General features: G+C 37.0%; 1 protein-coding gene across 1 annotated transcript in view; it reads right to left on the bottom strand.

The window, feature by feature from the left end:
* Positions 1–14,639, bottom strand: part of LOC107583430 (anthrax toxin receptor 1-like) — a 23,526-nt gene that overhangs the window by 5,144 nt on the left and 3,743 nt on the right. Inside the window, exons 3-11 of the mRNA XM_016269630.1 lie at positions 14,300–14,368; positions 14,073–14,153; positions 13,381–13,441; positions 12,203–12,301; positions 7,864–8,093; positions 7,196–7,237; positions 3,013–3,108; positions 2,758–2,925; positions 544–624 (exon numbers count right to left, since the gene is read on the bottom strand). Of these exons, the coding sequence (XP_016125116.1) occupies positions 544–624; positions 2,758–2,925; positions 3,013–3,108; positions 7,196–7,237; positions 7,864–8,093; positions 12,203–12,301; positions 13,381–13,441; positions 14,073–14,153; positions 14,300–14,368 (927 nt within the window). The remainder of the gene's footprint in view (positions 1–543; positions 625–2,757; positions 2,926–3,012; positions 3,109–7,195; positions 7,238–7,863; positions 8,094–12,202; positions 12,302–13,380; positions 13,442–14,072; positions 14,154–14,299; positions 14,369–14,639) is intronic.

Raw genomic sequence — 14,639 nt, 5'->3', positions numbered from 1 at the left:
TTTCTGAAATATATTTTAAAATGTCATTTATTCCTGTGATGGAACTTTCAGCCGAATTTTCATTCTAATATGCTGATTTGGTGCTCAATTAATATGAATGTTGTTTTTGTTTTGTTTTTGGTGCTTACTCCATACTTCTTAGTGTACCATGGTTTCCACAAAAACATTAAGCAGCAACTGTTTTTAATATTGATAATAAGAAATCTTTCTTGAGCATTAAATCAAAGCATTTTAGAATGATTTCTGAAGGATTATGTGACACTGAAGACTGGAGTAATGATGTTGCAAATTCAGTTTGCATCACAGGAATAAATTACATTTGAAATGATATTGAAATAGAAAAGAGTTGTTTTAAATTGTGATAATATATCACGATATTACCGTTTTCATTGTATTTTTAATCAAATAAATGCAAGCTTGGTGAGCATAAGAGATTGTTTATTGTTTATTGTTCCATACCTTTGACCTGTTATGTGCATACGCCACAAGTTGACAATCACAAGTTGATAGTGCATCTGTGTTACGTATGGCACTATTCATTACCTTCTCTCCCGGCTGAGGTCTCATCACCGATACACGGTCATATCCTCTCCTAAGCCACACCCACAGGGCATCCAGTTTCCCCTGAAAGATCCGAACACAACAGCGGTTCCAAGAGATCAACACTTGAAAGCATGCTGGTGAGAAATTCAAGCTGCAAAACACACTTCATCAACAATGCAAATATGATTTTCAGGGTAATCTGTAATTGACTACAGAGAGACGTACAGAGGGCTTATCTGTTGAATTTTATTTTATGCACGTTGTTAACAGAAGTTCCACTAATTTTCCAATTTCCTGTCAGGATCAAAAAAAAAAAAAAAAGCTGGTAGAACAGTAGCAGTTGGAATTTAGTGACCCAGACATCGAATTGACTGACTCTGTGTATTTTCAATTCAGTGAATATTAAAATTTCTCCTTATTTGGGTGTAAAATCACTTTACTGAGTACATTTTTTGCAGAATCTGGGCCAAATACACACTGAAGCTTCTCTTCATTTCTCTCAACCTATATGTGTTTAATTTCTCCCTCTCAGAGTGAACTGTCACCCAACATAATCCAGAGGAAAGAAGGTGGAAGAGAGAGAGAAAAGGAGTTTGTTTTGTTGGGAAATGTACCAGCTCTGCAAAGCTCATCTCCCTTGGGTCAGCTCAGTTCAGTGTCTGGTTTAAATTAACCCTCCCCTTCCATCTGACAGAGACATTATGAAAAAATGCAAGAACCGCTTCCCGGACTGGCTGAGGCCACCACAGCACACGCCGCTGCTTCTGAGCTCCTTCCAGTCTTCTGATGAATGACCAAGTCGTTCGTTGTTCACCAGATGACCATACCGTAAGCATGACACCGCACTGGGTCATCCGTAGCTGTTGTGTTGTGTTTTTGCAAGGACGCACTGGGAAATTAATATTTTCTGGCTTACTTTGTATTAATTTAACACGTTTTACGATGCCATCCCTGGCCAACGTAGACCAGCATGAATTTTCATTCTGGTTCAGGCTGGTTAGAGCTGGTTTGGTTCTGGTCAATGCTATTGCTGTTCACCAGCAAAACTTGATAAATTAAGAATAAAAAAATCACTTTATTAGACCACTTTATTAGAGTGTGTAACAATAAAGCAATCGGTATGGATCGATGCATCGATCAAATGACTAACGATATGATTTCTCAACACAATGCAAGAAAAATATATATATCTATAAGATACTGTATATTAAAAGACTTGTTTGTTATAAAAGAGATGAAATTGCCACAGAGCTGTCATTTAAATTGATTTGATTATTTTAACATTATTTATTTTGATCTATTTCTCTATATCATTCTGTATTTTTGCAACACCTGGAGTACCTATTTTGTTGTGTATATCCTACACTGAAAAAAATTAATGTAGGATTTTCTATGAAACTATTTTCACTCAAAAAAATTGCTCATAAATTTCACAAGTAATTACAAAGAAATGGAAAGTAAGGCATTGAACTGAATGTACATTTTTAAAATATAGAAAGTATTAAGTAGTATATTCTTATAAAATGTAGTCCAATAATATTTATTTAAAACTTTGAAAAATTGAGTATATTAACATTGACAAAAAAAACTATATTACTGCACAAGCCATTATTTATTGTTCTATATTATTTAAAAACCTAAAGTGTATTTTTGTTGTAGATGTCCCAATTGGGATAAAGAATTTGCTATATTCAAGTTCAATTAAATGTTCGTGTTAAATTTTGGTTGCATTTTTTTTAGTTAAAAATGTAACTAGTTGTGTAAAATAGAGACACAATATTGTAACATGAATATATCAATTGCATGCCCCTGAATCTAATCAAATCGTAATGGTTTTGCAGCACATCTTGAGGTACTAGCAAATAACGGATCAGTTTTTTTTTTTAAAGATTTATTTATGGGCTTTTTTATGCCTTTATTTGGAAAGGACAGTGTAGAGCAGACAGGAAAGCATTGGGTGAAGAGAGAGGGGAGCGGGATCGGCAAAGGACCACGAGCAGGGATTCGAACTCGGGTCACCGTGAGCGCAGTTGCGCTGTATGTTGGAGCAATAACCGCGAGGCTATTGGTGCCGACAACGTATCGCTTTTAAGACAAATTTGAACTTTTAAGACATTTAGAATATCTAAATGTCATGCTTTAGTTTTTTTTTTTTATATTGTGAACAAAACCTGTGGTTGCTCTTGTAGTCCCCCTGAAAGTAAACTGATCTACCTTGATTGGCGAGTACCACTTCTGAGGAGAGATGGGTTTCCGCATGCCATTGTTTAGGGTCCCACTGGTCGGAAACTCAAACTCTTGCTCTGACATCTTCACCCGAGCATTCTTTGCCTTCTCCAGTTTGGCTCCTTCTTCAGTGGATCCCTTATCTCCCCAGCGCACCTGGACACACACATACACATTCATATCATTGCGGTGGACCGGAGCAAATGAAAGCTGTTGTTTTCTTTCCAGACACCCTTGCCGTACTTCCATTCTTTTGATGCCGCCAACTCCTCTCCCACCATAATACGAGGCGTCCACTGTCGGCCATTTCTTCTTTGGGTAGGCTTCATCCTCTTCATCCTTCAGAGAAACACAGACATATTAAGTTAACATGAATTATTCAATGACTTGATTTTATCAATCCAGAATTGATTGGATTGTAATTCCATGTCAAGTTCTGTTGGTTTTAAATTGTCACTGGAAAAACATTATGATGAACAATATAACAAAATATTGCTTACAACAAAGTTTCAGTAGAGGGTGGAAAAAGATGCTGTGGCTCATGCGAGCCAGCCAAACTGACGGTGTAATTATTAGGCATTACAAAGATGATTTGAAGTGTTTGGAGGAGCTGATTACAAATTAATGCGTCCTTTGTTTAATTCAATTATGCTCAAGGGCACACAAGAACAAAGTCATTATTTATTCTCATGAAAACAATCTAACGATAATCTTTCCCAAGCACGGACAGGAAATTGTCAGCCTATACCTTCCAGTGATTTATCTGGATTTCATAGCTCATAAGAAAGACATAATTGGGTTTCCATATGTTCCCACACGGTCTGACTGCAACATGTTTAATGAGCCTAGGAGAAAGAACTGAAATTTGACTTTTATTTTTATTTTGAGTGCTATCCTAGATGGCAGCTGCAGAAAACTTTTGTAGTCTTTTGATACTTGCTAATGATCCACCACTTATCTCAAACCCTGTCTTCAGGGTTTAGAACAATGTAACATTTATCAAAATAATACATTAACTAATTTTAAATGCAGTCCATGTGCGAACTGTAATGACCTTAACTCTACTGACAAGAGAAGCATCTTGCAAAAGGATAATGAAAGACAAACTGATTTATTTGAATGTTGCATTTAAAACAATTTTTCCATTTAATTATTTATTGTTATATCTAAAAACATTTTTAAGCATGATTTAAGTTTATGATCGGTAAGTTTGTTTTAAATGGTTTTGAAAGAAGTAGTCTTATGCTCATTAAGGCTGCATTTATTTGATCAAAAATACAGTAAAAACAGTAATACTGTGAAATATAATTTTATAGTTTTTTATTTGAATATATTTTTTAATTATATTTGTAACTGAACTTTCAGCATCATTACTCCAGTTTTCAGTGTAGCATGAGTCTTCAGAAATCATTTTAATATCCTGATTTGCTGCTCAAGAAACATTTCTTATTATTTGCACATTTGAAAAGGGCTTGTTGCATAATATTGTTGTGGAATATGGAATATTTTAAACCATCATGACCCATCCCCAGTACAGTACAGTTGATCTTTCTGAAGTAAAAGTTCAGATATCAAATTTGGAGCGATGAGCCCTGAGTACAGAAATCAGGGATCGGTTTGTACTTCCACTGCAGACTGCTACTTCAGACACTGCAAGACCTGCTTTAAGCTTATGGAATTTCCTGTTTTGAAGGAGCAATCGGAGACTTGGAAAGAGGAACAGCTACAACGTGTCCAGGTTGAAATGTGCTATGGACAATTAAATTGTTCTAAAAAATTCATAACGTTGGTGAGGTAGTACAGAAATTCCTCAACAGTGGAACTGCTCTTTGTCTTTTCTTTTCTTCCTCTGGTTTTTACATTTATCATAGTCCAAAAAAAGTGTGAAAATCATTAGAATTAATCAAAATCCTGAAATTCGAGAACTTAAAGCAGCACTATGTAACTTTTTCTGTGTTCAAAATTTGCAAAATGTATATAATGAGCGAGTACACCATGAATTAATTTCCAAACCGCGTTTTTGTCTTATTCCGAATCACTACGGTACACTTATAATAAGTACTTATATTTGGACTATTATAGCCTGGCCGGGTCGTCACCGCTGCGGAGTAACACATACCTGCGTGAATCGCCATAGACATAAACTTAGAGAAGTAGCTCCGGTTGGAATGTTCTTCCGCGGAATGTGTGCAGTTCTGTTTATTAACCGCTAGAGCGCCAAAAGTTACATAGTGCTGCTTTAAATCACATAATTTTCTGACACTCTGTCCTCTGTCATTATCCTAGCGATGGGAAGTTCGGATCATTTTACCGACTCGGACCTTTGAGTCTCGTTAATTTTAGCAAAATATAATTAAAATGTTACGTGTTACTTCCCTAATACGTCTACTACTTACGCAAACGTTGATCACACTACAAACAATACAAAACTGCTATAAGAAACAGAAAAGATTAATTCATTGTTTACCTGAGTCTTCAGTCTATGATTAGCTCCCCTCACCTCTTATCAGACAAGTCTTCGGGTTTCGGCTTATGGGGCTGTCACGTGATAAACGAACTACTCTGAAAAACCTGAAGACTCGAGAGATGAACTAATCAATTCTATTTCCAGCTCAGACTGCATTGGTTAAACTTATGGGGCTGTCACGTGATGAACGAACGACTCTGGAAAACCCGAAGACTCGAGAGATGAACTAATCAATTCTTTTTCTGGCTCAGACTGCATTGGTTAAACTTATGGGGCTGTCACGTGATGAACGAACGACTCTGGAAAACCCGAAGACTCGAGAGATGAACTAATCAATTCTCTTTCCGGCTCAGACTGCATTGGTTATCGCTCTTCGCGATGGCGCAGACGCTGATGGCTGCCTCCGTGGCATGCTCCGCAGTTGTTTTTATGTTTTTGTTAGTTTGTCCTGTCTTTAGTTATATCCCTGCAATCAGTTTCACCAGAGACAAATTGCTGGACATTCGGAAGTACACACCACCCAATATTTCACCGGTTTTCGATTATTATGATGTTTTGCTGGACCTTGTAGTCGGGGGAGCTGCGGCGCTGATCAAATGCTTCAGGACGCGCAGATGGGGGAAGCGAGCTGGCGCGCTCGTCAAGCTAAGGCAGCGCGGATTCAGAACGCCGTTGCCTAGCATCCATCTGGCGAACCTCCGCTCTCTACCCAACGAAACGGACGAGCTCCTTCTGCTCTCCTGGACAAATAAGGATTTTTCAAACTCTGCTGCTCTGTGTTTCACGGAAACCTGGCTGAAAGACGCCATTCCGGACAGCGCATTGAGTCTGCCGGGCTTTCAGCTGTTTAGAGCAGATCGCGACACAGAATCAATGGGGAAATCGTGCGCCGGCGGGACATGCTTTTACATCAATGAGAGGTGGTGTACAGATGTAACTGTGTTAAAGAAGATGTGCTGTTCAGATCTAGAAGTGCTCTTCATTAACTGTAAGCTTTTCTACTCGCAGCGGGAGTTTTGTTCGTTCATTCTCGTAAGTGTGTACATTCCTCCGCAAGCACACGTGAGCTCCGCTTTACAGAAACTCGCAGATCACAGAGACAGAACAACACCCGGACTCTGTTTTAATAATTCTTGGGGACTTTAATAAAGCAAATCTCTCCCGTGAACTGCCAAACACACTGTTGATCCTGCAAAGACACCAAGGCGTAGCATTGAAAATACAAATTAAATAAAAAAATGTATTTGCATGAAACCACTTTACTTCTCAAACCTTATTTAAGTAATTACAAATGTGATTTGAGAGCTAAGGCAGAAGGGAAGATTTTCAGATAGGTCTGTTTCACAAAATTACTGAATGGCTTCAGATTACTTCGAATGTAGTGTACAAGTCACATAGACTACTTAATATTTTTGTGGTGCTCCTAACAGCTCCTGCTATCCATTTTGCATGTGTACAGTAGATATAACAGCTTGGACATTTTGCTAACTACCTCTTTCTGTTTTCCACAGAATCAAGAAAATTACAGGATTTTGTAATGACATGAAGGTGAGTAAATGATGACACAATTGTATTATTTCCTCTAAAATTACTAGATTGCCTAACGTTCATGTTTGAAGATGCATATAAAATCAGATTCTTTTTGCGATATGTGATCTCGAAGTGGTTCAGGATTCAGGAAACAAACAAATCAGCTCGGTCACACTTAATTTTAAGGTCCAATTTTCGCAATTAACAAACCATTAACTAAGACTTGCCTCAATAAACTTCTAATTTGCTGCTTATTAATAGTTAGTGAGGTAGTTGTTAAGTTTAGGTATTGGATAGGATTAGAGAGACAGAATATGTGCTTTATAAGTACCTACAAACAGCCAGTATGTTAATAATAGGCATGCTAATAAGCAACTAGTTAATAGTGAGAATATGTCCCTATACAAAGGTGTTGCCATCATCTCTTACCGAACTGTCGTCCATGACTGGTGGCGGTGGCTCATGGACAATCTGTTGACATTAGAATGAAAATAAATTCTTAACTTTAAACTTTTATATACACTGAATTATAGAAGTATATGTAATGCATCAATTATGCCTAGTAATGCACCGACCGTATAATGAGTTGTATGAACTCATGAATAATTATAACCACAGCTTTAATATATCACCATTTAATAATTATCTATTCATTATTACACCTTTAGAAATAATGCATTAAAACGTATGACAAACAACCAATCTACATTTTACATTTGGCTACAATTATTTGTGAAAAGAAGTATATAATGAGCAGCTTTAAAATCCAATATTCATAAAGGCTTCAAGTAAAGTGTTATCAAAATCATTGTTACAGCTCTTTGTCACAGGTATCATTTGTGAAGGAATGAAAATAAGATTCGAATGCAAAATATTATTTTAAATAAATGATTCCCTTTAATTCCATCTTACTTACTAGCAAGACTTTTTCCATGGCTCAGAATTTCACATTCATTTGCACTTCAGAAAAGACATCACTGGGCTCAAAAACTGCTTGAAAACCACTTCTCTGCACCGTAATAACTGGATTTTGGGCTCCGGTTGGGGTAACTTTTGAAAAAGAAAGCTGAGATGAGGGGCTTCAGTGCAAAACTTACCACTGTGCAGCAGAAGGGCCAAAACCACCAGAGTGTCGCCATAGTGATCAGCAGCAGCAGTATCAGCAGCGCTATGGCCAAGAACGTTCCGTCGGTCTGATGGACAGAGCAGAGAAACAGATCCGGGGGAGATTTATGGTCTAAAGGAAATAAATGTTGAATAATCTTCCTCGTGCCACACTCAAACCCTTCTGGATGGGGTTCCACTAAAAAATGTGTGGTGTAATATATTTGAGGGAGAGAATTTTAATAGGAATTGCTGCAAGGAGCTTTTTAAAACACAATCTTGATCTCGGTGTGAGTGACTAAGCCAGGAACCCCTTAATAAGGCATCTTATATTGAGTGCATTTTCTTTATCTCGTCTGAAATCAAATATAGTATCTCTCGAAAGCTGTGAATAATTTTTCAAAGTCACATTTCAGCCCAAAATCAAAGGAAAGAAATATGAGTCTATATATTTATTGAACTGAAAATGAAGCCTATTTTTTGTTGCATTGACATCATTTTTATAATTGTTCATAATAGTGATTTATTATTACTGTAATGCAAAAAATAAGTAGTAATAATATTTAAATTGTAAATGATCACATCTTTATGATCATTTAAAAATCACTGCATTATAGAATATGAAAATCACCTTAAAAAATAAAAAGTCCAGATGCATGCAAAAATCTTGCATGTTACAATTAAAAAAACAAAAGTATGTGTGTGTGTGATTTTATATATATATACACACACACACAGTTGCAAGAAAAAGTAATTGAACTATTTTCATTTTCCTGGCTTTCTGCTTAAATTGGTCATGAAATGAGATCTTATCTTCACAAATATCAACAAACACAATATTACTAAGCTGATAAAACACAAACAGTCATGATTTTTCATGTCTTTATTGAACACACCCATTAAACATACAAAGTGATGGTGGAAAAAGTAAGTGAAACCGTGCTTTAATAACTGGTTGAACCACCTTAGGCAGCAATGCCTCAAGCAAGCTCTTCCCGTAGCCGTGTATTAGACCTGCACAACGTCCAGGAGTAATTTTGGACCATTCTTCCTTACAGAACTGCGTCAGCTCACCCATATTCTTAGGACGTCTGGTGTGAATGGCTCTCTTGAGGTCATTCCACAGCATATCTATTGGGTTGAAGTCTGGGCTTGACTGGGTCACTCTAAAAGGTGGATTTTATGTCTCCGAAGTCATTCTGTAGTAGATTTACTTCGATCTTTAGGGTCATTATCCTGCTGCACCACCCAGCTTTTTCTCAGCTTCAACTTGCAAACAGCTACCTTGAGATTATCCTGTAGGATATACTGATGAACTTGGGAATTCATTTTCCCCTCCACAATGGCAAGCGGTCCAGGTCAAGAGGCAGCAAAGCAGCCCCAAATCATGATGCTCCCTCCACCATACTTCACTGTTGGGATGATGTTTTCATGTTGGTACACTGTTTTCTTTGTACTCCATACATAGCGCTGCATGCTTTTCCCAAACAATTCTATTTGTCCTCAAGACATTTTCCCAGTAGTGTTGTGGAGTGTCAAGGTGGTCTTTGGCAAACTTTAGGCGTGCTGCAATGTTTTGTTTAGAGAGCAGTGGCTTCATTCTTTTGTGTCCTTCCATGGATACCATGCCTGTTCAATGTTTTTTATATGGTTGACTCATGAACAGAGATGTTAACCAGCTTCAATGAATCCTTCAAGTCTTTAGTTGTTATTCTATGGTTCTTTTTCACTTCACTGAGCATTCTGCATTGTGCCTTTGAATAGATGTTGGCTGGGCATTTACTTCAATGGAGAGTAGCCACAGGACCATATAATCTGCATTTATAGTCAATTTGTCTAACTGTGGACTGATGAATATCTAAAGTCTTTGAGACTAATCTGTAACCCTTTGCAGCTACATGCACATCAACAACTCTTGATCGTAGGTCTTCTGAAATGTCTTTTTTGCGTGGCATGGCTCACATCAGCTAATGCTGCTTGTGAATAGCACACTGACCACGCTGTTTGGGTATTTATATCAGTCAGTTTAGCCCCAAACAACACCTTTATTCTCGTTTCATTGATTGGACTCCTGGTTTGCTAATACCTGTCTCCAATTGGCATTTAGTGACACCAGAAGCCTAGTGTTTCATTTACTTTTTCCACCATTACTTTGTATGTTTAATGACTGTGCTCAATAAAGAGAAGAACGATGATGGTTGTTTGACTTTTATTAGCTTAGAAATATTGTTTGTTTGTGACTTTGTTGGAAAACAAATCACATTTCATGATGGTAATTACAGCAGGGTTACTGAAATCTTGCCCTGGAGGGCCAATGCGATTCAGGGTTTAACTCCAACCCTGACCAAACTCACCTACCTGTGATTTTCTAATGATCCTGAAGACATTGATTAACATGCTCAGGTGTGTTTGATTGGGGTTCGAGTGAAACTCTGCAGGAAAGTGGATCTCGTGGGCCAGATTTGAGGATCCCTGATATATAGTATATATGGTATGGTATAGTTGGTCATTTTAATTTATTTACATATTCCACGTGTGTATGTATACATAAAAATATTATTTTTATTTATTATTATTATATTTTATTAATATATATTATAATTTTTTTCTGTTTCTGGGGTGAAATGTGACCTGAATTTGTTTTTATTACCATATGTTAATAATGAAACACTTGTCACATTCCCACATTCTGCACTTCAACAACCCTGTTGCTTGGCCTCTGCAGTCGGCTGCCCCGCAGCAAAAACAGCACCAAACTGCTGCGATCTACCAGTTTGCTCTTGGAATGGCACCCCACCAGACAGCAATATTATTGATTGAGGACTCACTTAAATTAAAGTAAAAAATGTCTTTGATTTGTCTCTTACAGAGAAGCAGTTTTTCACTTCACAAGACATTAACTGATGGACTGGGGTCATGTGCATTACTTGTGGATTATTGTGATGTTTTCATCAGACTCTCATTCTGACTTCACCCATTGCAGAGGATCCATCATATTTCTCCAACTGTGTTCAGATGAGACTCAGGCCGTTGTTCATACTGACATGAAGGGAGGCAGTCCTATGAACGAAAAAGAGACAGACAAATCTGGCTGACTTGATTTTAAATCAAATTGTTCACATTTTTTTTTTGTTAATTTAGAAAATAAATACCAAAAAGTATATATTCCAGTTGTGCTTAAATTACATATAAAGTATACTACCATTCATTAGCTTGTGGTCGCTAAGTAAATAAGTCTCTTAGGTTCACCAAGGCTATATTTATTTGATCAAAACCCAGTACAGTACAATACAGTAGAAGCAATAATACTGTGAAATTACAATTACAAATTAAAATAACTGTTTTTTTTTTAATTATGTTACAGGAAAGTTACATATATAGTCTTGTTAAAAAAATAAAAATAAATTTTTTTTCTGTAGATTTTTTTACATTCTTTAATTCAAAATCATTTTTCCACATGAAAAATGAGAAACTGGAAAAAGTTTGACTCCAAAGCCTATTTACCCTGGCCTAGACTCGTGCGCGCGCACACACACACACACACACACTGGTGAGATGGACTTTGCATTCCCCCATGCCATCTGATATTCTTTAAGTAAAACAGCAGCTGAGAGAGAAGGATAGATGCTCAGAGCTCAGAAATCATTAGGACATCAACACCGCAGCAGACCAATTTCTAGCCATTCGCTTCCAAGATAAATCCAGCATTCCAAGTGCTGTGCGTTGAGCCATTCTATTAGTTACCCAATGTAATGGTTATGCAAGAGTCGCACGATGGGAGTTTAGTGCTATAACCTAAAAGAACTGAAATTGTTCACCTAAATGTGAAAAAGAGCTTTGAAGGTGCTTTTCATGACATTGGTTAAACTCTGCATTTGCTAATCAAACCGATACATATACAAAACAATTAAAAACCTCCAACATATTTGAACGAAAATCCTGGTAATATTTTCCATGGTGTGTTATTTTAATGGTGTGTGGATGTGTTTGTGCACATGTGGTTTATGTTGAAGTCAAGTCTTGTGATTTACAAGTGCTGCGGCCAACCTTTCTCGAGCAGGCATGCTAGCTCATTGTTGAAAACACGACAGCCGTACTGACATTTGGATTCAATTGGCTTATTTACCCATACAAAAGACTGTCTGCATTGCCACATGAGCAATGACAATGCTACATTAGCCTGGCCTGGACTCACTTCTGTGATTTAACAACTTTCACTCTTGCTCCTTATCAAATGAGGAGATCGGTTGGCAGTTAATGCTAACACAGGTTAACCTATTATTAATTCAGCAGCACACAGCTGATAAATCGTTCTGTGCTGTTTTCACTTACTCACGGTGAGGGTGTTGTTGATACGGAAACTGCAAAGGATTCTGTTCACATCACGGGCGTGAAGGAATCCGTTCCCTCGAACTACCACCTCAAAAGATTCTGGAACAGAGGAAACACATTGTGTTTGATGTTAAATACATGTGTCCTAAACATCGGATGCCCATTTTCCACAAGTTGATATGATTCTTTAGGGTCTAAATGAAAAGTCTGTAACATAGTTTGGTTAAAATTTCTCAATGGTAGTGTAAAAAACACATTTTTTACAATGTCAAAAACAGATCTTTTCAGAGCAAGCGGTTTTGTAGCATTTTCCTTTAAATGTTAATGAGCTCTGCTGACCCCGCCCCTGTCTTCCGAGCTGCTCTCTGAGGGACTGTTTACTTTAGCCGCACTCATCTTGAAACTTGCTAATTAGCACATTATTATGAAAGGCGATTTGCAAAGATTCATTAAAAAAACCTTACTCATTTCTTCTGTAGGTTAAGCTGGATCACAAATGATTCGTGTGAACATAGATGCATTTAGGTAGATCGGGGGCACATTCCCTTCAAAAACAAACATAATCCACTGCGTCTTCAGCGGCTCAGATGTTGGGAGTAACTGACGACTGCTATGTTCATTATTACATCCAAAACCAGAACACCTCAATCGCTTAGGAGTCATTCTTGTAGGCAGCTGCTCTGGCGGTGAAACAATGGCGGACTGATGACAGCTCACTCAGGGTGGTTCTAAGGTAAAACGCCAGTCCAGTCAGTGCTGAAACGCTACTGTCAATCAAACTATTGTGGGAGGGGCCTGTTTTTGTGACATCACACAGACAGGCATCTGAGATCGGCTCGGTTTGAGCAAGGGGTAAAGATTTTAGTAGATTAAAAAAAACCACTGGGTGGATTTTTATCATTATAGGGTGGTTGTGTACACACACTGCTAACACACATTTCAGTTCAAATAACTTGTAAAAGTGCATGTAGCATCCGATGACCCCTTTAAAAAAAATCATTTGTAATCGAATATAACCATTCAGACAGAATTGTTTGTCCAAAAATAATATCTTAACTCTTTTGGTTTGAATCGTTTTTGTAAAATTCAGATTTGTTTTGTGGTTGTATATGGCCAAAAAAAATGTGTTTGTTTCCTAGCTGAACTAGGTCTTTGCTTCAGGTCTGATGTCTGTTTACCTCCTGCACAAATACTTGAGGGCTCCACGGCGAGGATTTCTATACAGGATCTCTTCAGGATCTGAGGCAAGAAAAGACGAATGCATTTATGGTTGAATGTTTTAAGCAAGTCACAGCAACCTCATAAATGACTGATTTGAAGCAAATATGTGTCAACTCACAATTGATTTAAATAAAGTTTGGCATTAGCTTAGTACTGTAATGTTTAAAAAAATTATCAATTATATATAATATTATAAATGTTAGATATAATAGATATTTAAAAAATTTTGGGGAACTAAATTTCATGTTTAGTTTTATTTGAATTGAATGTTATAATTGTATTTGTAAAATGCAATTTATATTTTTATAATTTTATATTTGTATTTTTTTATTTTTATATATATATATAACATTTATCTCACTTTGCGTGCCATCTTGGATGGATTTTATTTTTTCCGCTCAGCCACTGAGTTTGTTGAAATGCATAATCATTTAAAACGTTTTTTTTTTATTATTTATTTTATTTACGTGAAATTCTGCCATAGAATTTGGATTTATGCTATTTACAGTATGTGTCAAAAGCACACATCTGATACCATAAGTTTCATGAACACAAGTGTCATAGCTCATTTGAAACATAAATAAAATCATCAGTAGAAAGAAATAAGAGTAGCTGTATGGAATAGTTTAATTTTATTCCATTCACTCACCGAATCAATGACCCCTTGCAGGGCTTCAAAGCCATCATTAACAGGAAAGACGTGATCTTTGCTGTCAGCTATTGTTGCCAGCTGTGACCGAATGAGAAATCATGAAAAATGTTTGTGTATTCTTTCATTCTTAGATTGGATTTTAGTTCCAGAAAGATCAAGATTGTGGTGACCTGTTCACAATGAAGGGCTGAATCATTCTGACCTGTGTGCGGTTGTCACCTCACCTGGGTTTCATTAAAGTCCTTCACTCCAACACAGTACACAGAAGCTCCCAGCTGACGTGAGCGATCAGCCTGCCATTCAAACATATCAAAGACAGGGTTCAAAGGGATGTGTTGGAGTGCATATACAGGTGCATCTCAATAAATTAGAATGTTGTGGAAAAGTTAATTTATTTCAGTAATTCAAGTCAAATTATGAAAATCATGTATTAAATAAATTCAGTGCACACAGACTGAAGTAGTTTAAGTCTTTGGTTCTTTTATCTTTTTATCTCAACAAATTAGAATATGGTAACATGCCAATCAGCTAATCAACTCAAAACACCTGCAAAGGTTTCCTGAG

This window comes from Sinocyclocheilus grahami, unplaced genomic scaffold (assembly GCF_001515645.1).
Source record: "Sinocyclocheilus grahami isolate Dianchi unplaced genomic scaffold, SAMN03320097.WGS_v1.1 scaffold53.1, whole genome shotgun sequence".
Lineage (NCBI taxonomy): Eukaryota > Metazoa > Chordata > Actinopteri > Cypriniformes > Cyprinidae > Sinocyclocheilus > Sinocyclocheilus grahami.
Note: the sequence above shows the minus strand (reverse complement) of the source record. Positions and strands in the feature narration are given on the sequence as shown.